Raw genomic sequence first — 25,035 nt, 5'->3', positions numbered from 1 at the left:
TTTAATTCTAGTTATTTCCAAGTAAAAATGCACTCAATGTCCATATAAAGGAGGAATATTTATGAATAATATGATATGGATAAACTATATTTTTGTCACCATTGGTAACAGGTCTTAAAGGAATTTTTTATCGATTCATCATTACATCTAAAAATGACTATACTTAATACTTACAAAAGCTCTACTGGTTTCAGAACTACCTTGTTTTACTAATTCAGGTAGTCAGTTTTTCTGTAGATTCAGACACCTTTCTCAACCACACACACAAACACAGAGCTCCTTCTTTGCCTCCGCAGTCACCCTGTGACTCTGTCAACTCAGTAAATCCAGTCTGTCCAATCGATTAGCCACCCTTCCCTAAGCAGCTCCCTAATGCTGGAGCTCTATGAGGCCGTTGTGCTTCCCACCTGTTCCATGTAGATAGGCCAGCATGACGCTTGTTACAGCGAAAGTTGAGACGTCCACTGAAAAGCAACATGTGATAATGTGCGAAGGTTTTTATGAATTTATGCAGACAGCTTTTTTTTGCTCTCCCAGTGGTGAGTTTTGTAGGTCTGATGGGGAAAAGTTTATGATAGAAGACTGCGGCAGGCATCCGACTGCAAAGCCCAGACTCTGAAACAAACCGATAAGACCTGAGAAGCCACTGAGCTACCACAGCAGCTTACTAATTGAAGCCTCTGTCTCCTAGTCAGCTTTACTCTCAATTGTGAGAATCATCCCTTTTGTTTTTGTATGATTTTAGTGGTTGGATACTGTTGTGATTATGCCTCTGTTAGACAGTTGCTACACTTTAGAGGTTACTTCATCCTTGAAGTGAGCTTTCTTGTGAATACAAATGCTGCCACTGAGTTGAGAGAAAATAAAGCATTTCTTAAAATTGAGAAGATAAAGAAAATAACTTTTATAATTCAGTCTCCCTTGTTGAAGATAATGACATCTTTGTGAGCAAAACCTCTTGATAAATGTTAACCGCATGCAAAACTGCCCAATATAATCAAGTAATGGACATGTTTTTTGTGTAAAAAATGTTAGTTAAGAACGTTGCCAAACTGTCAGTGAACATAAGAAATGAGAAACATCTTTGTTAACAACGAGAGAGCTATTAGCTTTGTTTCAAACTCTGACATCTTCGCCACTATAGATCATCCAGGAGTAAAGCTACTATGCATCACACAAACGTCTGTGAGGGATCCATGAAGTGAATTAGTCCTAACAGGTCGGTTTGGCAGGAGCAAAGGCGTTAGCCAGATGGCTAAGAGCTGTTCATTTGTTGAATCCCTAGTAAAGACAGAGACTACCAGTTGTTTTTTGTAAAACAAAGACACACAATGGAAGTGAGCTAAAGGGACTTATCTATTTTATTCATTATCATGAATGGTGAGCTTTTGATGCAAGGATTATGCCATAAATTCCAACTTCATTTGGGTTATTAATGCATTTCGTGAGGTGTGGAAGTTGAGTTGGTACTATATTTCACTCTAATAGCATTTATAATAACATTCATGGTTTAAAAGTCTACAATCATCTGACAAAGTTACCCTGAGGAGCCCAACCGCAGTCACAGAAATAGACTTTAATGGAAATCAGTAACACTGAGCTCGATGTAGGAGAAGCTGACTTATGATTGGAAAGTTGACAGATCAAACCCACAACACTGCTGGAGAGAGGGAAGTAAAATATGCTCTCTCCTCCGTCAGCAAGAGTAGAAGCAGCTTTGTTTAGAAACACTGTGCTACAAAATCTTAAAGTGGCTTAAATGTCAACATTTTTTTATAATATTGCATGAATAAATGAATTATTTAGTTAGTAATCCAATGAATATAATTTCCATTAATAAATCTTCTCAAATTAGTGCCCTGGGAGTTGTTTGCCTCAATTTGTCTATGATATTCTTTTTTTTTTTTTTTAATTATGCCTTTCTATTAATAATATAAATAAATTGTTTCTTTTTAACTGGAGGTCTTTCTGCTGCTGTTCAATTACAGTTTAGACATTTAGCTGACACAAACAGTAGGTGATCATGCTACCTGGTGTCCTTTGCTTGTGTTTTGTTTTCTCTCACAATGTTTTTGCACCACACCTGGACTGTAAAGAGCTAAGAATATTTACATATATCACATATAAAATAAAGGAAATTAATAGTAATTCACGAGGCCCAACAATGGGTAAAGTATGTATTTTTTGAAACAGTAAATTCTGACTTTAAAAGCCTGCAGATGGAGTGTAAATTAAATTTATCTGCTGTATTTTAAAAAAGGTGCAGTGTAGACCCAGCGCTCTGTTTTGAAATGCCAAGAGGATTAATGGCACTGATAAGAGGGGTTGGTGTATTAAGCTAAGTCCTTTGAGTGTTGCCATTTCCATTTCAGCTATAATTTGTGGAACATGGATTTAAAGTATTACAAAGACAGAAAGAGAAAAAGGCAAGCGAGAGACAGAGGAAGAGAGCGAGGAGTGGATGTGGCTTAGAAGGGATACTGTGCAACGGTTCACATATAGGCCGCTTTGGGCTCGCTATGCTGGTGAACTACAGTGAGACAGACGGTGGACAAACATGCACACAGGCAGACATTCACAGACAGTTTTCTGCATGACTGGAGGTACATATTGAGAGCTGCAGCGGGGGCAGATGGTGCCTTTGAGGTGGGAGGTTGAATTGTAGAAAGGTAGACGAGGTGTGTGTGTGTGTGTGTGTGTGTGTGTGTGTGTGTGTGTGTGTGTGTGTGTGTGTGTGTGTGTGTGTGTGTGTGTGTGTGTGTGTGTGTGTGTGTGTGTGTGTGTGCAGTAGTGTGTAGTGTGAAGTGTGTTGGTGCTGAGAGAGTTGAGGCTCTGACTGAGGTGTTTTGAGAACAACAGCACATCGAAATACTGTCACTGCCACTTTGTCCATTTTTAGGGTTAGGGTTAAGTTGTTTTATCTGATCATCTGGGTTACTAAGGATAATTGGACTGGCATTAAATTCAGAGCCGGATCTTGTCAAATTCACGGTAGTTTCTTCATTTATATAGTCCTAATTTTACAAAAGAGGCGCAGTTAACATCTTCTCACTCACACTACAATATTTATGTTTTTAGTTTGCAATGAACTACACATTTTCTGGAGAAATTCCTATTCTCCAGAAAGTGTCCACTCAATATAAGAGGTCCTTCCGCACCTCTCAGGACTGTCAGAGAAACATACATATTATAGTTGTCTCAATCAGATTTTTAGGATTAGAAGTTTTTTTAGCCTGAATGTGTGTGTGAATGACTGATTCACAACTCAAGAGGCCTATTATACAGGATGTGGGATGAGTGGGATGATGTCTCCATCTAGTGGACGCTGAACATTTTAAAAAGTTGCAATCCAAACATTGCCTGTCAATGTACTGTAAATCTTAGTTCTTTTATATGCTCATCCTTTGATCAACAGTTCTTTATAATTTGCCTAAGTATGTGCTGGCATCATGGAACCATTTATTTTCATTTCTTCTTGTCAAGGTCCCCCAGTTTGCCAAGAAGCCACATCCCACATTTGGCTGTAGTCAGTAGATATTTCTTGTTGTCTGGATATTTTTTGACATTGTACCATCCACAAACTAAAGACTGGCAAAACGTACCAAGCACCAGCAAGAAAAAGGAATCCCTTTCATCTTCACTGATTACCATAATGCCCTCCCAGCCTGCTAACACTGCTCTACCTACATCCAAAAGACTGGGGTGCTTCAGCATCAAGTACATGATTTCTATTGCCACTTCAAACACATAGCAGCTATTCATGAGCACAGAAAAGTCCAGGAAGCCTGACACCTTATGATGCCCATTGTCATCAGGTGTGACAATGATGTCCTGGTAATTTAAGTTAACATGTATTATTCCAGTGAAAGACAGAAACACTTGTCTGTAAGTTCCAGCTGTCTGGTTTCTAATGACCTCCACACAGCTAATGGTAACAGCTCCACAGAAAGTCATGCTGCACTAAAGCAGATTCAAAGGAATTCAGTGTGGGTGATCTCTGTTGGATTTACACTAGACAATCAAACTGAATCTATACACTTATTAATATAACCTAACTTATAAAGGGCAGGTGAAGTTAGCCACACCTATCACCACACCACACCTATCAGACATATTGATATTGGACAATTCTGCTAATATTCTTAAATGTTTGTTTTTTAAATACATATATATATATATATCTTTCAGTATCTGCACATGACAATTGTAGTGTGGTTACGGTAAGATCATGGTTTTAGCAAATAAACTATGGTTCAGATAAGGTTATGGTTAAGCAACTAAAACACTTGGTCAAGCCAACCATATTGATTTTTGTCTGGCCACTTGGACACAGCAGAAACAATCTGTACACATAACACAAAACACAAATCCAAATCCACAAAGCATTGATTGTACCTGCTAATAGCACTGTGAATTGCGCAGCATTTGTACTCACAATCTACCCTGTTTTAAGGTCCTATATGCAAGAGATTTTGCACAAAAGTTTTGCAGCTGAGTGCAATTTGCCCTTGTTTTGCATCTAGTTGAGTAAGCAGAGCTGTTTCGAATGCTTCAGGCTTTTTCTCAACATTTCAGCACAGAGAAAACATAATAAAAAATGCAGATAGCACAAAAGCCTCTAACTGCATCTTTAACAGGATGCTCTCCACAATCACAAATCACCTTTCGTGTGTTTTGAGCCTTTTACTTCTCTTGTATTTTGCATCTATAACATGACCTACTGAAAATGTCAAGTGTCAAAATACAGCTTTTAATGTGACTCAGGCAGGTCTGAAATGCATTGTTCAGGTGTCACTGAATGCATCCAGGATTTCAAAGAAACATCAGTAGCCTACTAATGTTGTGTTTGTTGCCCACAGCTGGCTGTGTGTCACAGCTGACTGCAGCGTCACATGGCAACTGTGTGGGTCTTCAAACTGAGAAAGAGGTTGTGTGCATTTAGGCACGCGGCACAGCAGCAGAAACTTCAAACACTGGATCTGTCAGAATATGTGTTTTACAACACACCTACAGGTCTGCTGTTACACGCAAATGTCAGGTTTGTATGGTGAATTGTTTGTAATAAAGCAGTCCCTTACTATGTGGATGAATCCTGATCTCAGTCAGTACTGTTATTTTTATTTTTAAATCAGAGAAAAACCCACAGCCCCACTTGATCCCCTGTATGTCTGATTGTAGATTTCACCCTTAATATCAATTCAATTCAATTCAATTCAATTCAATTCAATTCAATTCAATTCAATTCAATTCAAGAGAGAGAGAGAGAGAGAGAGAGAGAGAGAGAGAGAGAGAGAGAGAGAGAGAGAGAGAGACAGGGCGCTTTGTGAATCACACATCCAGTAAATGTCACATATTATTGTAACATTTACACAGGCTTAAGGCTGTGCAATCTTTTTGTGGATTTGGCCCATACTGTAGCCCATATAATTTTGCAATACTTTTAGATTTGTATGGCATAACTTGTTAGAAAAACAGTCACTTACTTACACATCCAGTAGATGGTTATGGTTTAAATAAGGCAAACATTAGTTGTAGCCTAGGTCTATCACAGGACACAAAGTTTTGCTAGACACCCATCCATCATCACCTTCACACCTTTGCTCTACACCTATCTGTATAAAAGCCCCACTTCTTCCTGCATTGTCACTTCATGTTGGCATTGGGCGTCACTTGTCAGGCATCCAATATGAAGGTATACCTAGGTATACTGGGCTGAATTTGAATGCACAGTTTCACAGACACATTATTCATCAAAACGAGCAGAATCTTGCTACTTGCAGCAAATTTGCTGTTTGCATTATCTTTACGGAAACAGCTGATTTTAGGCTGTATGGGGATCTCCGTCTATCACTAATACTTAGTTCTCCAGGAGAAGAATCTTGAATAAGCTTTAGAGTTCATCTTCTTTTTGAAGGACATCAAGGTTTTGAAAAACCAGCTGAAAAAATAAAAAATGTTTTCAATACTATATATCTTTTATGTGCTGTCTGGTGCTAGGCAGGTAGCACACAGTGGCTTTATTAGGGGTTTTTTTGTTTTGTTTTTGTTACTGAAAACAGCTGTAAATGGGCTTGAGTACCGAATGAAACAAAACAGTTGCAGGTTGTAAAGCGAAAACAATTAAATAAAAATGCCAAAGCACTGCAGCCCTTAGGGGAATTATAGTCTGTTCATCACTACAATAGGCCCCTCTCACATTGCTGTCATGTTCATATAAAAATAGAGGTGTATTGATGTCCAGGTAAGTGGGTGTATGCTGTATACTTGCTTATATGTAACAATAGATAAATATCCATTGTTCAGCTGTAACACAGAATTATGAATATGGAAAACCAATGAGACAGAGTTTGTTGCATCATCCATCTGCTAAAGAAATTATTTTGGCAACGACTTTGTGACTGGAGATTCTGTGATGGTTTTTCCAGGCAGGTAGGTCAGCAACCTCACACAGTAGTTCTGAGCAACATGTCTACAGTCTAACAAGGTAGGGTGGATACACGCATACTGACATTTTCAGTAATGCTTCATACCTCTGTATAGTATGATTTAGCACTTGCAATTAACATAGGTGATTCATGTAATCCTGTTTAATTACAGACATTAGCCCTGACCTTCTCTTGAATTATTCACACCAGGCAGAGCATGTGATGTTGGTTTAATTAAATAAATGCCCTGGATGAGGGGACTGTCGTTTGCTCCAGTTTTCATCAGTGGTAAAATTAGCTTATTTTTTTCCAGAGGGGTTAAACATAGAATAGTGCACACACCCACAGTTTTGTCAAGCTGTTATCACTGATGACCTAATATGGCATACTGTAAGCAACGTCGTTCATCATGAATGCTAAATATCTCATTGTTCACAACAGCTAGTTATTGCATGCATTCTCAAATGACAACATAGATGTCAGTTTCTGTGGAGGGAAAGTAACCTGTCCTTTAAATAAAATCTATGACTTTGCTTCGCATATGTCATAGGCCTCTTTCATCCAAAAGTTGTTGAGATAAAATGGCAAGTGTCACAGGGAATATAAGAATGTACTCTATGTGGATGATAGTGAGCTGTGAGGGCTTTCTGGCAGCACGTTCCTCAACCCTCCCTCAAGCTTTGTCAAACTATGGCTCCAGCAACAAGGCTGACTGACCTTATAACTAATCATTTGTGACCTTACTGGTGAGCAGCCTTGACAAGCCTGCCTGCCTAGCTCCTTCTGTCAGGAAGTCCCGAAGGCTGAATACCCTTTTTATTACCTTTCTGTTTCCTTGAATGTCCCTGAGCCATCAGTGCATGGGCCTTGTCTTTTATACCAACAGATAATTCAGCTGGTAGTGTGCGTCCATGGAGATGCAGAAGCAGTGTATTCAACCCAGTCTCACTGTAATTTGTGAAGTAGTTATGGAGTTTAAGCTATTGGTTTGTTTTCATGATCACAAACTTCTTGTTTTCTTTCTTTCTTTTTGACACTCAGCATGGCTTTCAAATAAATGTATTTCAATTGGGAGTATGTTTGGTGCCTGCACCACTCTTTTTTTCTGTCACTCAGGACTTTTTTTTCTGTCACTCAGATGATTATATCCTTGTTTTTATTTCTTTATTCTAATTGTATCAATGGTCTGTGTCAGTCGGGGACTTGTGTGCACAATGCCATAGAAAAGTGTTGAGGTTTAATATTGCTGCCCTTTTGTGAAAGCTGGCCACTCTCATAAAATATGATAAAACCTGACAATTTGACAGACAGACTCAGTGAATGTGAGCTTAATAACCAAGAGTTTATTTTGAAATTTCTTATGAACCGCTGAATGTTAAGTGAACTGGGCTAGCTAACATTAGTAGCTTTATTTCCAGCCTGTTCTTAAATGGTCCCTATTTAACTTTTACAAAGCTCTGTATATATAGATACAGAGGCAAGTGAGTTATTGTTCAGGTTACATTTGCCAAGTGTCACTCAGCTATGTTGACGATGACTATTATGTTGTTTTTTAGTGTTATTGCTCTTATGTTTTGTAAGTATGTACGTTTTTTTTTACACTAATACTGAATATTGAATCAAAGACTTTGATTTTCATCAGGGGACTATTCCATCAGTTAGACGCAGAAACAGTTTTCTCTACGTGTGCATTTTAAAGTGTATACCACATCCACAAACGAGGAAGTATGCCAGCTTTGTACATTGTGTTCAAATTAAGTTCAGTCAACAACTGTTTCTTTATATGTTTAAAGTAAATCAGTAGTGTAGTGCTGTCTATTCATTTTAGTTTATGGCAATGCTCCTTGTTTTAATGTGACTAAGCAGGTATGTGTTGAGAAGAAAACTATGTCAGCATCTGGAGCTTCGACAGATTTCTGTATTTGTTTACAGTTTTGCTGAATTGTTTAAACCACTTTGAGTTAGATCGGTGGGTTTTTTCTTTGGAATATGATGGATTTGTGCAACCCTTGATAACAGCTTTGTCATATTCATTTTCTGGGACATTTCTGTTGGTGAAAATAAAACCATTTTTCACTGTTCATTTTAACAACATAAACAGAAGTTTGATGTGGCAATGCACTAATATTTAATGCTACTGAATACCTTGAAGTTGCCGAATACTGTATCAGGTACATAACTGCAACATGATAGCAGCCTTATTATATTCCACACACTTTTACATGTTACTACTGGTACTGCTTTCCCCTAAAGGCTCTAAGTTATACAATTAGAAATAACAAACAGCCGTGAAATCCTTTCTTCCACAAATCAGTACACTTTTTAGTATCTAAAGTGGTTCTGAAACATAACAGAATGAAGGCGGGCAGCTTTTTGAGGACTACAGTTAATATTCAACTAATAATAGCCTTTTTGAAATCAGCTTGTGTTAGTGTTATATAATAGACATGCAGTAAGTTAAGCATTAACGATACATTCATGTTTTACAAGTTTGGCCATCAAAAGGCCTTTTCTTCTTTTTTTTTTACAATGCAGGTAAAAGATCAATGAAATTAATTATTTACTGGGCAACCACAGAGGTGTAGAACAGGTTAAGATAGTAGCATGTGAGTATATTCCGCAAAACAGGACCTGGGAGTTATGAATTACAATGTTGAAAGTAAAATTGATCACTTAGACACAACATGGCATCACTTTGCTCATGTTTTTCCTCTACATATTTTAATTTAATATTTATAATATGAAGTTGTAAAATGTAATCCTTTACTGTGCTCCAGTATTACAACAGGTTGGTGGCTGCACGCTTCTATGGTTGGACTGAGTTCATCTGCAAAAGTGTATTTTTAAAATTCAATACCAACATTAGTTAGAATTTATTATATAGAAACAGAAAAATAAGACACTGGAAAGAGAAAATAAACCAAACTTGAGGTAAAATCTTCTCTAAAAGTTTCACCTAATAACCTGAATGATACATGTGACAAATATTTTGCCACCATTAAGTCACCATTACTCTGATTTACAGGCCAGTGGAGTTTTGGGGGCCTTGTTGTAACATGCACCAGACTCTTACACATTGTTTTTTGTTTATTTATTGAGGTAATTGAAACAGTATAAAATGTTTAACCTGTTTACATCTGGTCACAATCAAACAGAAAAAGTTGAGATACATTTCCTACAGAAACATCATATGGCACCCAGGACCTGTATGAGCAACAATCCATGTAGTCGGATTGTTAAATTATGCCTGTAACTTATTGCGAGTTAGTTAACATGTGACCTGAGAGTTGTTTTTTTTGCTTGGCAAATCAGATACAATTCACTTCGTCAAGGAACGAGAACCACAATGAAGAAGATTGCATTGTATCCCAGTTCCTCTTATCCCTCTTGATTCATTACCATCACAAATACACAGTAAAAAGGGACGTTTTATTGTCAGGATGCACAGCTTATTGATGGTTTTTGTTGGTGCACAGGTAGTGTGTAACCTAAGCCACTTAGACACATGGCATCAGGGCTTGGTCCAGCATGGGAAGTTAACCTCAAACACAGAAAATTGTGTTCATTGGTACAGCTACAGGGAATCAAACTCTGCGTCACTGTGGTTGTGGACAGGAACTTTGACCACTGCACCACTTGTGCACCACACTGTAAAGAAACATAGTGATAATCCTATGAATAAATACATGTTCAAACTAGTGTTTGCATTTTCAAAGTTTCATTAGCTGCAGAAGAAATCTGCATTTCTCCTGGGCAACTAAATATTTAAACCATTCATTAGCCTTGGCAGCCTCAATTGCTGTGGTTTAAGCAATGATGAAGGGAAAATTCATATTAAATTAGTTTTGAACATATGCTGGTAAAATGCACAGTGTTGTGCTGCACAGTATAAACTGATGTGGTGATTGCACTTCCATTATTGCTTAGAGAATTTTGCACCTCATAAACTGTATTACTAAACACATTAGAGGAAAGGTCACATGCAGTATATTGTTCTAGAGACTAAATTATATCATATGTTGATTTGTCTATATCTACTGTATAAATAGAGACAATTATGGCAATTATTGTCAAACTTATAATAAAATGAATGTCCAATGTTTACACTAGAGATAGTACCTTAGTTCAGTAGTTAAAGATTACAGACCCTGATGACTTAAGGCACTTATTAAACATGACTAAACATGATACAGTATAATGACTGGTCAGTTACAGCTGCCAGAAATCAGTGACTCTTCATTATATGTTATGAGTCACTTATGAAGTTACACACTGTACTGCACCATTACCTAAATGCTGTCTGACTCGGTGAGTAACCATTACCATATGTACCATACTAGTATTAGTTCTTCCTCTTGCATACTTGAGAAAAACGTATTACTCAAACTTTCAACTATGAAAACAATCTACTGCTTTTAACTGGTGATCCTTGGAGAAATATGAAAATAGCTTTCGTCACATATTTCTCACTTTCTGTCACTGACTTGGGCAGCACTCTGGAACCACACTCTTTCCACATGCTCCTTTCCTAACTCCCAGAGTTGATGGAGAACATGGATGCCCTTCTTGGATGAAATCATCAGATATTCTGCATTTTCGGGTTGCAAGGTCACAGAATAACGGGCAAAAACCAACGACTGGCAGAAGCGGCACAGCACCAATACATAGAGGCAATCTTTCTCTGCCTCACTGAGGGGAAAGATACTTTCCCAGCCTGCTATGATAGGTCCACCCACCTCAAGTGGACAAGGGTGCTCATTCATCATGTACATGATGGTGATGGCTAGCTCGTGGATGTAGTAGCCACTGCTCATGTCCCCAAAGTCAAGGATGCCAGAAATCTTGTAGCCGTCACTCTCATCAGGTTGCACAAGCACATTGAGGTCATTGAAGTCCCCATGGTTAATGCCTTAGGAGAAAGATAAATAAAATACAAAATGTTGCACTTAGTACATTATCACTTATGTATTGAGTGACATCCAGTCTCCACTGACATGTAACAAGCTGCCAATGAGTAGCCCTTGAACAAGGTCCCTGCTGTGTCAAGGGAGGTGAGTACTAAAGTGTGTTTAAATATGTATGTATCAAAATAGAACACTCACCTTTCATAGAAAGAAACATTTAATTCAATGACAATGTAATAAAAAACAGATCGTAAAGCAAGTCAAAACTATAGGGAGGTAATATAACTTACACTTGCGAAAAATAGAATATTTGGGGACCACAGAGGTCTTGTACTGATGAATGACCGACTTCACAACCTCCTGGAGAGGGTCTCCATCTAACACACTGAGGTACGTTTCCAGGATGGGAACATATGACAGACTCCACTTGAACTCTTCCCTCTGCAGCACACTAAGATGAGGATGTTCCATCTAGAAAGAAAAATAAGCATGAAGTTAGATCAGGCACTTCTCTGAACTGCATCACCTGCTTCATTCAGACTTCACAATCACTGACTCATTCACAGCTGTGTGGTTGATAACATCCAATCATATTCATGCAAGTGTATAGTGTGGCTAATAGGACCTCATATATTTCACTAAAGGTAGATTCCAATTTGCTCAATTGCATCCACTTTTCCCCCACTAGTGTCATTTACTCATATTGTAGCTACTCCCAATGAAGAACAATTTTCAGGCCAACTGAGGATTGAGGAGCGAGGAACAATCAAATAATGGAAATAACCCTGTTACTCTGCTGCAAGATATATTTTTATGACTTATTCTAAACAATGTAAATGATCTAAGTGTTTCACAGTGGTGATACTATTATACCTTTTGTAAGATTTTGTCCATTCTGGCAGCAGTTTTGCCAGTTTCATAAAGTAACTGTGGTGAAAGAGGAACCTTGGAAATAGTGGTTCCAGGCAAATAAGTCAACAGCCGCACCAGGTACTTCTGACAGCCATAGCCACAATCTGCCAAAGGTAAAGACAGGATTAGTTTTACAGATATTTCACTCTGTCATAGCCCTCATAAAATATGACCTGTATGCTGGCCTTGCACAAGGGCACACTAGTCAATACAGGAGTGTGACAGTATTAATATTACTAAGGAAATGAAACTACGAGGATCTGCTACAATGAAATAGGCTGAAACTGCAATTTTTTATTTTCACTTTTTTTTTGCCTTGAGGCACAGTGTGTTAGCTTACTTCCTCCACTGGTCAAGTTCCCAAAGCGTAGCCCTACACTTATCTTTATGAGCTTTCTGCAATAGCCCAGGGCCAGTTCAAACTATACAGCATGTACACACATACTCACAGACACGTACCATGTATAACACCTGGTATCCTATAGCTTTATCACTGTCAAATGTGTTGTAAATTGAAGCTGGTAAATCCTGAAGCACTCATGATTTAGATCTTGAGAGGCTGGTGGTATCTCAACAGATAAACATATGAATTTTCCCCTTTACGATTAATGAGTATCACTATAGAACCATATAGGAATGTGGAAGGAATATGTGAAGTGAAATCCAACAGCAGAAAATAGGAGCAATGTTATTTACCCTGAACTTAAAATACACAATAAACATAAATATGTCATGTGACCATCAACAGCCATATTATTTAAATTGAGCATTGTTCACTTTTCTAGAATCTCCTGTTATACCTGAAACTTATCGTGCGAAGTGTTATGAAACCATCCCTGAAGCCTCAACTGTGTGACTAAGTGGTATCTTACCTATTTCCTCCAGACTCATGAGTTGTCCCGTGGTAGTGGGCACGGCTGTTTGGGCAGGGAGTCTATTCTGGTGCAGGAATGACATGGCATAGGTCTGCACCTCAATCAGAGTGGGGTTCTTGCTGTCCTCAGAGTTCATGATCTTCAGAACATACTCGCCACCCTCGACAGGTGCCACGTAAAAGTTCTGGTCGTCATAGCTGGGCAGCGAGCGGATTTCAGATGGAGTCAGGTTGAAGAGTTTCTTCACCATCTCAGACACCTGAGACTGGCTGAAGTTGGGCTTGGCGTGCTTCATTGACATGCCTGCTGAGCGTAAACAATTTGCCATCAGGGGGACAAATGATTTTGCAATAATGCAATAATATACAAAACAAATGCATAATTTTTATCTATAATACTGTATAATCAGCTGTTAACTTGATTGAACTGTCAAACACGGTATTGCAGAAATCTGCATGCTTCTTCAGGAATGTTTCTATTTTTCCGCTGTTATCCATCACGTGTCTGTGTTGTTACTGTTGTTGTTATAGTGTAATAGTGATTCAATTGACCATATAGCATGTGTAAACACCCCAAAAAAATCAACACATGACGTGGTTCTTTTTCTGCACACACTGCCTGTTGGGATTGTGATTAGTTAAGTTTGGCAGGGAAGCCAGCTGTTCGTCATTTTTTGCTTTTATATTCAATAAAATGCATGAAATAACCGTAAATATTAAAAAACCGTCACAGTGGTTAATGCTAAAAGACATCGTTATACATATATCAGAAGACGTAACGTTACCTAAGGCTCTTCAGTAACACCAGGGTACGCGGTGTTTCCACACTTCCTGTCCGTCGCTTTCCAAGTTTAGGTGAAATCCGATGACCACGCCCATTTCCGTATGACGCGTCGATGGAACGACGGAAGCCTCGATGGCTGCGTTCCCATGGAAACCGGGAAATATGAACGCCACAGTGTAACGGAGGTACATGATCTGTCAGTGTTAATACACCACGGTTTGAAGTTGGAAGAATAAACCAAAAACAAGATCTAATAAGTTAGCGTAAAGTTAGTTCTTACCTTGCATAACATGTTTACAGCCTGCTGCACAACGTTGCAAAGGTTACTTTGGAAACAGGTTTCCAAAGTGTACCCATTAAGCCCACCAAAGTCCAAAATCAGGTATTTTTCATGGATACTGACATTATTTATAAGGGAGATCATTTTTTTATAAAACAAAATGTATCTCTCATTTGAAAATGTATTCATTAGTTAATGTAGATTTTCTAATATAAAATAAAGATATTTTATGAAAAAAGTCAAAAGTCTGGCATGGGCTTAATTGGTACTGTGACACCATTAAAGCCCACGTCATGATTTATTTATTTTTAATTATTCAAAGAATTAAAAACAGCAATATATATATTCAGTAACATGTTAAATATAAAAACAAAACAAAACAAAAAAAACCCTGTCTGACCCCCCCTTTAACCCCCTTTGTAATCATGAACATTTTCATAAGTTACTGTAATTTAATTACACATTTTTTCTCAGTAACTGTTGGGATTACAGTTACATTTATTTTGTATTTAAATTACATAACGCTGTTACATGTAACTAGTTACTCCTCAACACTGTTTGTTACTAACTTAAACAACTTGGAGAGATGTGTTGCGTGACAGTAACTATCCATACCAGCTTTGGATGGCATGTGCAATGACAAAATTAGTTGTTGTTAGTTCCACATTACTGAGTTCCATCCACAGTCACTTTACTAATCTATAAACACTAGCGTATACCAATATAAATTCTCTGTTTGCTACACTTTGAAAGAAGATAAAGTACTAAGTATGCTGTATTGTAGTGTCACTCTGGATGTAACAGGACTAACAGGAATTTATTTACTTATGCGATACAACAAATAGTTGTATCTTTTTACAGCTGAGTCTTATTTTAACTTTTGTCTCACCAAAGTTGCCCCGCAAAAACCTACAAATGGCGTTTTCAGAACTCTTGCTATTGTTGATATCTTTTATCCTGTATATTATCAAACCTCTCAAGAAACCACACCTCGTCCATAATGGCCTTCTATGGATCAGTGGAACCACTTTCAAACCTCTGTGTTTATTCCCCCAAATATCTCATCTCAGGGACAGCTACTCACAACGGTGCAATAGTTTGAGTTAACCCCTCACCTCACCTAGTCTTGTCATTAACATGTTGGCTACTTATTTTTTCACAGGTATGAGGGATCCGAATAATGCGGAGCATCACACAAGCGAGTTAAAAACTGATTGAAAACTTTAACTTTTTGAGGAATCAGACGACAACAAAAATGGAGCAGGACATTGTGTTTAATATGTCTGTGTCTAGGAGGGGAGAGCTTACCTCTGCCACTTTAAATTTTATCTTTCATTTGCACTATATGTTCTTTTAATAATTTTAAAGCAAATTTTTGTTTTATGCCAAATTCTCATATTTATGTTCTATTTTAGTCTAGCTTTTTGTTTTCTTTCTCTCTTTCTATTTTTCTGCACTTTGTTTTCTTGTTATTATAATTGGGTTTTCTTGTTTCCAATTTTTACTGTTTAATATTTTTTTTCATGTAAAGCACATTGCCCCTGCTGAAATGCGCTATATAAATAAAGTTGATTTGCCTTGCCTTACAATGACTACTGGAAGCATCCTCCAAATAAAATTTGATTTGGGTTGTTCACACAGGAAAAGTTGCAGGTTCTTGTCACAAAAAAAGAGTTTGTAAAGGCATGCCAACCAAACTGCAACATTTCCACTTAACCTCACACATCCACGTCACTTCCAATAGGTCATGAGATTGGTCCCATTTTTTATTTGTGTCTTTTGACCAGTTTATCTTCCAGGAACTCCCTCTTGGAGCAATTTTAGTATTAATTTGAAATATCTGGCTCTTAAGGTGCTAAATGTGTCATAATATTCAGCAGCTAATCACTGCCTTTGTCTGTCTGCCATTTGATGCTGGGCAGGTAGCATACAGAGGGTTTATCAGAGCTTTTCTGCTGTAAACAGCTGCCTGCTGTGCCTGGAAACTGCACTGATAAGAGCAGTAAGAGTGAGCCAAAACAGTAATGTTGAAAAGATAAGTGATAATTCATTGTGGGTTCATCAATACAAGCAACCTACATATAGTCATTGTCAGGCATTGTTAATATAAAAATATGAATCAGTACAGCTTTAATTATAGATACGTGATACTAATGTACAGAGAAGGAATGTTCTTTCATGTTTAGCATGGTAAATAGCACTGCTAGTACTTTCTGCATGGCATTGAATGTAAACATAGGTCATTTTAAACTAAATTAAATTAAAACAGGCCTGTTTCTCTGGAGAGTTCAGTCTCAGTAGACAGACTGCTGCTGTAAGCTTATCACACAGTTACAGTAGTGTGCATTTGCAAACATTGTTGCTTAGTCAGCAGCTTATTACAAAATGGATTATCCACTTATTCGTGATCCTATAGCACAAGGGATACAAATATTGTATTTTGTGTACGTCCATCTTGTGAGCTGAATGGGGATGTTTTGCAACTACGGCAGATGTTTGCATCAGTCTGGGAGTGGGTGTGCATTAATGTCGAACACATTTCAGTGATCTTCATTTTCTTATCACAGCTCCCACATGGTGCTGACTGCCTGCCCAGCTGGAGCCTGAGGTTCAGTGGTCACGAAGGCGTTGGCAGTCATCTAAGACCACCTGTCACAAAGCATTCCACAAGCACCGACAGGAGAGGCGAATGAAAAACGTCAAATGGTCAACCAATGCCGGAGCTGCTTTTGTTATTGTATGTCTGGTATCCAGAGATGGAGACTTCCTATCATAACTAGTATCTTCAGTTTATCCAGCCTTCTTCCACTTGACCACCTGGGTGTGTTTTTCATTTCTGTGAACTACCTGATATTTATTTACCACTTTAAAACTACCCTAACCCCCTTTTTTTTCGTAAAAAAGGGGGGGTGCTGAGAGAGCCACACACAGAGCCAAAGGAGTATATAGGTTGTGTTTTTACCACAAAATAGTGTTTTTTAAATAGCATGTAATTGTATAATATTTACAAGAAAAGTAATGTTGTATGTAAAGTATGCTTCCTGTTGAGTACTGTCCTCAAGAGGAAGCATAAACATACAGCTAGTCCTTACAAAAGGTTGTATATTTACAAGACTGTGCGACAAAACCTAAAACTTAAGTGGAAAACGCCAAATGCCAAATCTATATAAAAAGATGAGCTAATTGGAAAAACTTCCAGGTTCGAAATCTACTGTCAGTCAGGTGTCAAAGGCCTAATATATAGTTGGATCCCTGATATATATACAGAGTCAAAGGGTAGAGATGGGCAATTTGCAGCCATATCTGCCACATCTGGGTTCTGAATTACTCAAGGCAGAAACCAATAAACATCCACATAAGGCAGGCTCTGAATTGCAAGTTTTAAGTATGTAATGGTTTTGATTTTCACACCATGAACCTTCTGTGTCATTTTTAGGTTACTTAAAGTAAGTGATGGAGACATCAGGATGATTCCAGGTAGTATTTATGATTCCTTCATAGTTATGTTAATGAGGACAGAACTGACAAAACTGGCAAAATATTATGTTTGATCTTGTTCTAACAGTTATAACTTTTAATTATTAATTTCATCATTATGGTAATAACCACAAAGAAACACATGGAGGAGCCACTTCTACGCCACACACCTGTGGATCAGACACAGCGTCACATTTGTAAATACAATACGTCACTACACTTTTGTTTCATGTCCAACATGTTAAATATGTATTGTCTCCAAGCTGATTTTAGAAACTTCACGTTTATATTAAAAATGTGCTTGAAAATGTGTTCGCAAATGAATGAATGAAAGTTGTTTGAGTTGGATTTTAGGGAAGTAAGTCAAATACTTTAGTAATGTGTGAAGATTTTAATCTTATATAAGTAATTATTTACAAGAGGTGATCAGTGAAGTATTGTGAATTTTATTTTGCCTTTTTTTAACCAGGTTCCACTACGATTTATTTTGCTAAAGTCAGTAAATAAACGGGCAAAACAAATTACATACTGTATTGTCTATAATTCACCACAAGCCTGTTGACTTGGTGGGATTGAGGTAAAAACTAAAATTTGGTTGCCAGGCTTACAGGCTTGCAACAGTAATACTGTCATAGCCTTACATGCAGTTTGAGAAAGATTTGGAGAGAAAAGTAAGGTTTTAAAGGTTTCATTGTACTCCCCACAGATCTTCAACACAGAAATGCATAATTTGGGCATCTAGATCTTATATAGCACTGTAATCGTTATGTGAAAGATATGCTGCATAGCAGGTGGCTCACTGACTCTCATTCCCCCATGGAATATAAATTAAGATCTCATCTGTGGTGATGTGCAATCTGAGCAGCCTCCGGTGGAACAACATTACTTTCTGGATTTCCAGAGAGTGATGCATGCTCTGACAGTAGTTTTGAATTTTTCAGTCAGAGCCACCATTTACTGGAATAGTTTACCCATTGAGTTAAGGGAGAGTAACAACTATCTACTACTACTAACTATTTAAGTATTAACTCAAAATATGGCTTGAGGCACGCCAAACTTGTGATCATATGTAGTCAACCCCCCAATTCATGGCACAGCACTTTCCAAAGCTGTATGTACATGTGGATACTTTTCACTATGTATGAAATCTGCATTGTACTAATTTTATCAATTGTTGGGTTTTTTGTTTGTTTATTTGTTTGTTTTTGTTTGTTTGTTTGCTTGTTCTGTGTGTAATGTGTAATATGTAACCATAGCTGTGCCGTACTGTCTGGCTGATGGGTATGCATTGTCCTGGTCTGGGCACTAGCTTGCATGTGTCATCCACTGACATGTACCCCATCATATATTGTTGCGTTCTTAAGAAGTGGCTAGAGACAACAATTTGCACACACAGCTAACTCTGGCTTATTTACAACATCTTGTCTGTCAATTAATGGGAATTGTCCCTATCAAATAAACAAAGAAAATACAAAGAAAGAAAAAAAGAAAGAAACTAAAAAATAAAATTAACTGGTAGAGTATTTTGCTTGCACTGTGATACAGAATTGTATGTGCAAACGTCTATAGCAGGGATTGTTTTATACAGCACAGAGAGCAGCAATAGTATACACTCATGTAACTACAGTATGTAATGACATTAATGATTACTGTTATAAACCAAGTGTATACTTTTATCATATGTTAATGCATGTATTTAAAAAAAGTCATGGTTGTGTGTATGTTATGTATGCATCGTTTCCAAGAATGCCAACTTTAATAATGCAGTGATGTGAATGTTTTTGGGCTTATTTTGTGGTTATTTTTGTTTACTTTATATGCTGCAAACTATGTTAATAAGGCATTTAATCTATCTATGAGTTTTAATGTGTCTCATAAAATGTAAGAAATATGTATGTATGGCATTCATCATATTGCAAGGAGTAAAGTGAGATAAAAAAAGACTGTATCCACTGTTTTGGAGTTTCATCCATTACTGAACTGATGTTACTTTACTTTGGAAGCTATAATGCCACACATTAAAGAATAACTACACTGTAAATTCTCTGAAGACATCAAACTGAGCTACAGAGGGTTTGAGTTGAAAGGCTACACATCTTAATAAAGGTCAACCTCGACCAAGAATCTCTGCAGAGCAGCAGTTAAACCTCTGAAATCAATACACTGCCACTATCAGACCTAATATTTAGCTTCTTTATACAACATTTGACATTCGGTTGAAGCAAAACTCCTGTTCATTTGTCTATCACTGATGAAGGTGCCATTATATATAATTATAATATATTATTTGGGGTTGTAGGAAATACTCTTTTTCAAAGGTTATGTGCCATGGACTTGTACTGTTTGTCATGGAAATGGGAAAAGCGCTGTTGTCTATTTATGTTTGGACAAATTTTGAGCTTCTGCACACATATTTTTGAATACAGGGTATATTTACACCATTACAAGGTCAGCCACAGACGTCCTTCTCTTTGTCTTCTCCCATCTAACCCATCAAGTGGAAGCAAATACTAAATTCCAATAAAAAGCATACTGTTAATTTTTTAGGACTTCAATGAAATTTAACTAAATAAAACATTGCGTGCAAAAGGATGCGCTACCATTGTGTCAACATGGCTTAATTATGTCTGTGGGAAACAATATCTTTAAGTGCTGCTCAGAGTTTGTATTCATGCTGAGAATATTAATTACCATTCATAATTCTTGTAATTTCTTTCTTTTCAACCATCAAAACCATAAAGCAGACCTCAGCAGAAGCCAAGAGGACTTTGGTATATCAAATCAATTAAAACTAAATAACAAGAACCAAGTGTGGATTGTGGGGTCCCTTACAAATTACTATGAAGTAAAGGTCTTCAGGATTCAAAGGGAAAATAAAATAAAATACTGCACTCCTTTTATGAAAAAAACCCCAAGGACATTTACATTTGTCTACATTTATGTCAATACATAATAAAACAAAGTAAACAGTGGCCAGCATCAATATCCTTGATTTATTAATTAGACTAATGGATTAATCAGATTAATTAATTAATTAGACAAGATCAATCCTGACCTTTTAGGCTCAGAAATTAATTTACAGAAGGACCAAACATCTTTTGACATTCTGTAAACCCATACATACATTGTGGACAATATATCATACATGTTGGCCTCAAATCTACTGCATGCTTAATCTTATGAATGCATATTTCAATAACAACAATGTGCAATCAGTATTAGTCACGAAGGGGTAATTTTACTTGATAAGCAAGAGAAATAAAGTACATAATGACACTATAATGCCCAGTGTCATAATGATGCAGGGATGGTAATACAGAGAAGACAATGGCAGAAAGTGTTTTTGAAGACGTGACGACCACATTTTCTTTAAGTAGCATCATAAAGTATAAGTATATAAGGGTATAACCTCTAGAAATGTTTGAAGTTTGATGTTTGACTTTGCTTTGACTCATCATTTGTGGTCTTATATGGTTTTCCACAAAAACATTTAAATAATCAGCACCCTCACACTCCCTACTACTTTTCCCTTGTTGAAAAATGCAGAATCTATGAATATGCAAATATTTTAGAAGTTTAACTACTGGACTCAAGATGCAGTGTGCACTTGTTACACTGAATTGTTGTGATGTCACAAATCATGCCCATAGGTTAATGCTCAGATTTTAAGATTTCAGCACAAAGAAACTTTCCACATTCAGCAGATAAATGTGAATACAGCCTTCTAGTGCCAAACTCTAACCATGGCCGTAGCTACCATTGAGGACACCGAGGTCATGTCCTCTGTATTTTTTTCTTGAAGTTTTGTTTCATTGTGAAGTGAAAATAGCCGACGAGACAATTATCCTTGCATCAACGGACCGTCACGTGACACGTACTTGCAGATACCGCTGCCATGTAAAAACGAAAGTAGTCGGCTATAGCCAGCGGTGGAGTGAGGTCTTGAAATCCACCGGCCCTGGTGTTATGTCCCAACTTGTTTCCAATTTAACTGTTTTCCTTACCGAACAGCTCCAGCTGTGTTGCGCTTCCGTCAGCAGATTCTTCACAAATTCACAAATATACACAGCATATTACTAGAGATTTTTAAGTCGCAGTTATATAGTGCTCACTTCCAGAAAAAATATTCGCTGCAGTAGATGTTGAACTGCCACTTGAAAATCACCAGATATATGTTGTCTACTTTTGTGAATTGGACTTGACCCGATTTTGCAAACTGTTCATTCATTGGATGAGCCCTTTTCTCCCTTTCCCAGCAGGCCGTGCTCCATTCCACATTTTAAGAACAAACAAAGAAAATAATATAATGCACTTATAATTTTTATAAATATACAACCATGGAAGTTGTAGAATACTGAAATAGGAGTTTATTGAAGTTGCAAAATTGGAAGTGATGAGAAAGAACTGGACCACAAGAGTGACCATGACTGAGAAATGCACAGCAAGAAAGCGTTTTAAATACATCATGGATTACAGCACACTTCTATAAGTCACGGTCTTAATTTTGACCTCGGTATTTGAAAAATCCTGGCTACGGCCTTGACTCTAACCATATGTCATTCTGAAAAGTGAAGCTCAAACATACAATTGAAGGCACAAGAAGAACAACACATTTCTGTGTGGATGAGGGCTTTAAGGTCAAGATTCTATTGGCAATTACCACTCCACAAACCCCACAAACCACAACACACTCTTCTGTCTGAACATGTTTTGATTTGCCAAATGAGCAAAGATAAGTGGGCTTGTGTGAAATTAGTCTCAATGGGATCAATTAAAGGTTCAACTTTTGACCAACAACATATCATTTCAGAATAGTCGATCCAGTTTGTTTCTCAGAATTCATTTTCCAGTTTCTTTGCTGTGAGCAACCATCTGGTCTGGTTGTTCAGCAGAAATGACTCACACAGACAGACTGCTTTTGGAGAATGCTATGAAATAATGAATGGAAGGCAATGAGTGAAGATAGATGTTTATGGCAGGACAAACAATTACTCATCAGTCTGATAAATTTAGCCCCAAGCTTAAAGGGGTCTGCTCTCTTTTCTTGCGCCATCATAGCCTTAAACTGCTGCCTCACTGGCAGCCAGAAAATAAGAAATGTTCAGCCCTGCAAACCTACAGTACACTACATATACCCTTAACACTAAGTTATAAGTGTCATTATTCTTTCTCAGTTGTAAAACTGAGAGCACATTATGTTAATAAGATTTGCTGGGACCATTTTTAAAGTCATTATGATTTTCATATTTCAAAAGTTAGCTGTAGAATTTTTTTGAGAAATGGCATTTGGATTTGGTTCAGAGTGTGTAATACAATGGCTCAGAACACATATGGTACTTTCTGTAATATAATATAGTAAGGTTTATTGCACACAATTTGATCTATATCATCACTAATCAAGTGTGACAATGCCAAAAAAACTTAGACCCTTAAGTCAAGGGTTCTCAAACGTTTTGGGATCAGGGACCCCTACATTGGAGGGAGGACCCCTTCATAAAGGTAACATCAATTAAGCATATGCATACTACCATTTGTACTCTTAGATGCCATTGGAACTATTTGTAGTCTAAAATATTTCAACCTAAATGATTCAGACCTGTTTCATAGTGATAAACAGACACTTTTCAATTTGAATCACGTTAATACCACTTATATTTTTATATTTTTTTAAACAGTGGGTCATTTTTATTCAAATTGCATGTGAACTCAATTTTATAATCAATTGTTTTTCTGCAGGCACTTCCTTGCAGAAGAGAAAGTCCTCCAAAATATTCCCTTCTCATGGATAGTGAGCCAAAACAATCAACTGAGCCATATTGGCAATACCTGTTGATTTGTCCATCTGAACACCAAATTACTGACAGGAACGCAATATTTCCAGTAGCTTTGACTGAATGTCGACCAAGAGTTCTTCAAATCTCCCCCTTACAGTGTCATTTACAAGAGGCACAGCTTTCAGTTAATGAGCTGCCTCTGTCCCAAGCAAAACTTCAAACATTTCCAATGCCACAGGAAGTTATCCATCCAAGTTGACGCATGGGGGACACATATATCAAAAGTCTGGGGACATGACAACAACCATTGACAAGAACAGTTTGAACTCTACCGGTGAGACCACTCTACTGTTGAGTGAGTCAATAATGTTGTATAAAACAGTAGTTGCAGCAATTATTGTACTGTGAATGGTCTAAAGCCGGACTACTGTGGCTGAAGGACATTATTGTTCTCCAGGAAACTATGTAGTAGTGAGTTGATCAGTTTAGGTAAGTGCCACCACCTTAATGCAGTGGAAACACTGGAGCCATTTTCCATACATAGAGAATTTCACCTAAAGTTGAATTAAACATGTGTAGTAGTAACAATAATAATGAAAACTGCAATGTAGTTCAATAAAAACCGCAGTAATAAATATTAACTGTAAGAGCCTTAGAGAAGGTACAGTAATATGTCAGTGTTGTTTACAGCTGAAAGGTGACCCAAAGTGGCCAAAAAAATCCATTAATGCAGGTTTAACACTGAAACATCTGCCCTGGTCCCAGTGAAAATGAGAAAACACGTAAAAAAACACAAGTAAAATGCATAAAAAGCCTCCACCTGCCATCCTGCTCATATTTATGACATGGCATTTAGCTTGTCCACTCATCCCAACTATCTGCTCTCCCCTGCTCATGATTTGAGCAAATATCCCATGAGCAACATGTGTCTATTATGGCAGCTGTGAAACAGACACTGTTAACGTATGAATATTTTCCAGGAGCCAACAAGGATCATGTTACACGACTGCCAGGATAGGGGTTAAAACTGATGATTTAATATATGAACAGTCTTTTTAAACTACCAACATAACAAACTCTAGAGATTTGGGAAAGATTGTGTCCCTCATTGTTTCTTATGAGCAGAGTTGATTTCGTGCCTCTACAAAGATCAGAGAAACATTTATAGTGGGGTCACATGATACTTGTATTTTTCAAAAACATGCAGAGGAAAGGAAAATGCATCTGTATTGAGATGATCCTGGAAGTTAACAGAGATTCCTGCACAGTCATACACTTTATCACTAGAGTAGTGAATGTGGCTGTACTGTAGAACCACACTCTTGGTCTTGGATCAGCTTGAGCTGGATGGAAATGGCCTAAGGTGTGACAGGTGTGTAGGAGCCTGGCTGAGGTGGTGATTGATCCTGCAGGGGCAAGCGACCTGCTCATCCTGAGTGACATCAGCCTATAGATGTAAGTCAAGTTGACATACTGATCCTGTGGAGCAGAACCCATCTGTCTCACCTACCCACCAGGCATTTTTTTTATCCATTGTCTATTTTGTGACTTGTGAGTTAAATGTGCTATGCTGATGGTGTTACTTGGTGTGAGGGTAGGCTGCCA

The 25,035-nt window shown here is 37.6% G+C and overlaps 1 protein-coding gene across 3 annotated transcripts in view; it reads right to left on the bottom strand.

Moving 5' to 3' along the window:
• Positions 1–9,501: 9,501 nt before the first annotated feature.
• Positions 9,502–25,035, bottom strand: part of hykk.2 (hydroxylysine kinase, tandem duplicate 2) — a 185,294-nt gene continuing 169,760 nt past the window's right edge. Inside the window, exons 1-5 of one of the 3 annotated variants that reach the window (XM_062423833.1) lie at positions 13,901–13,949; positions 13,114–13,419; positions 12,203–12,345; positions 11,620–11,800; positions 9,502–11,334 (exon numbers count right to left, since the gene is read on the bottom strand). In XM_062423833.1, coding sequence (XP_062279817.1) covers positions 10,892–11,334; positions 11,620–11,800; positions 12,203–12,345; positions 13,114–13,417 — 1,071 coding nt within the window. In that variant the 5' untranslated portion in view covers positions 13,418–13,419; positions 13,901–13,949 and the 3' untranslated portion in view covers positions 9,502–10,891. Of the gene's footprint in view, positions 11,335–11,619; positions 11,801–12,202; positions 12,346–13,113; positions 13,423–13,900; positions 13,950–25,035 lie in introns of those variants that run through there. The other 2 variants (XM_062423834.1, XM_062423836.1) reach the window with 2 other exon arrangements.

This window comes from Scomber scombrus, chromosome 8 (assembly GCF_963691925.1).
Source record: "Scomber scombrus chromosome 8, fScoSco1.1, whole genome shotgun sequence".
Classification (NCBI taxonomy): domain Eukaryota; kingdom Metazoa; phylum Chordata; class Actinopteri; order Scombriformes; family Scombridae; genus Scomber; species Scomber scombrus.
This window is presented reverse-complemented; position numbering and strand designations above follow the sequence as displayed.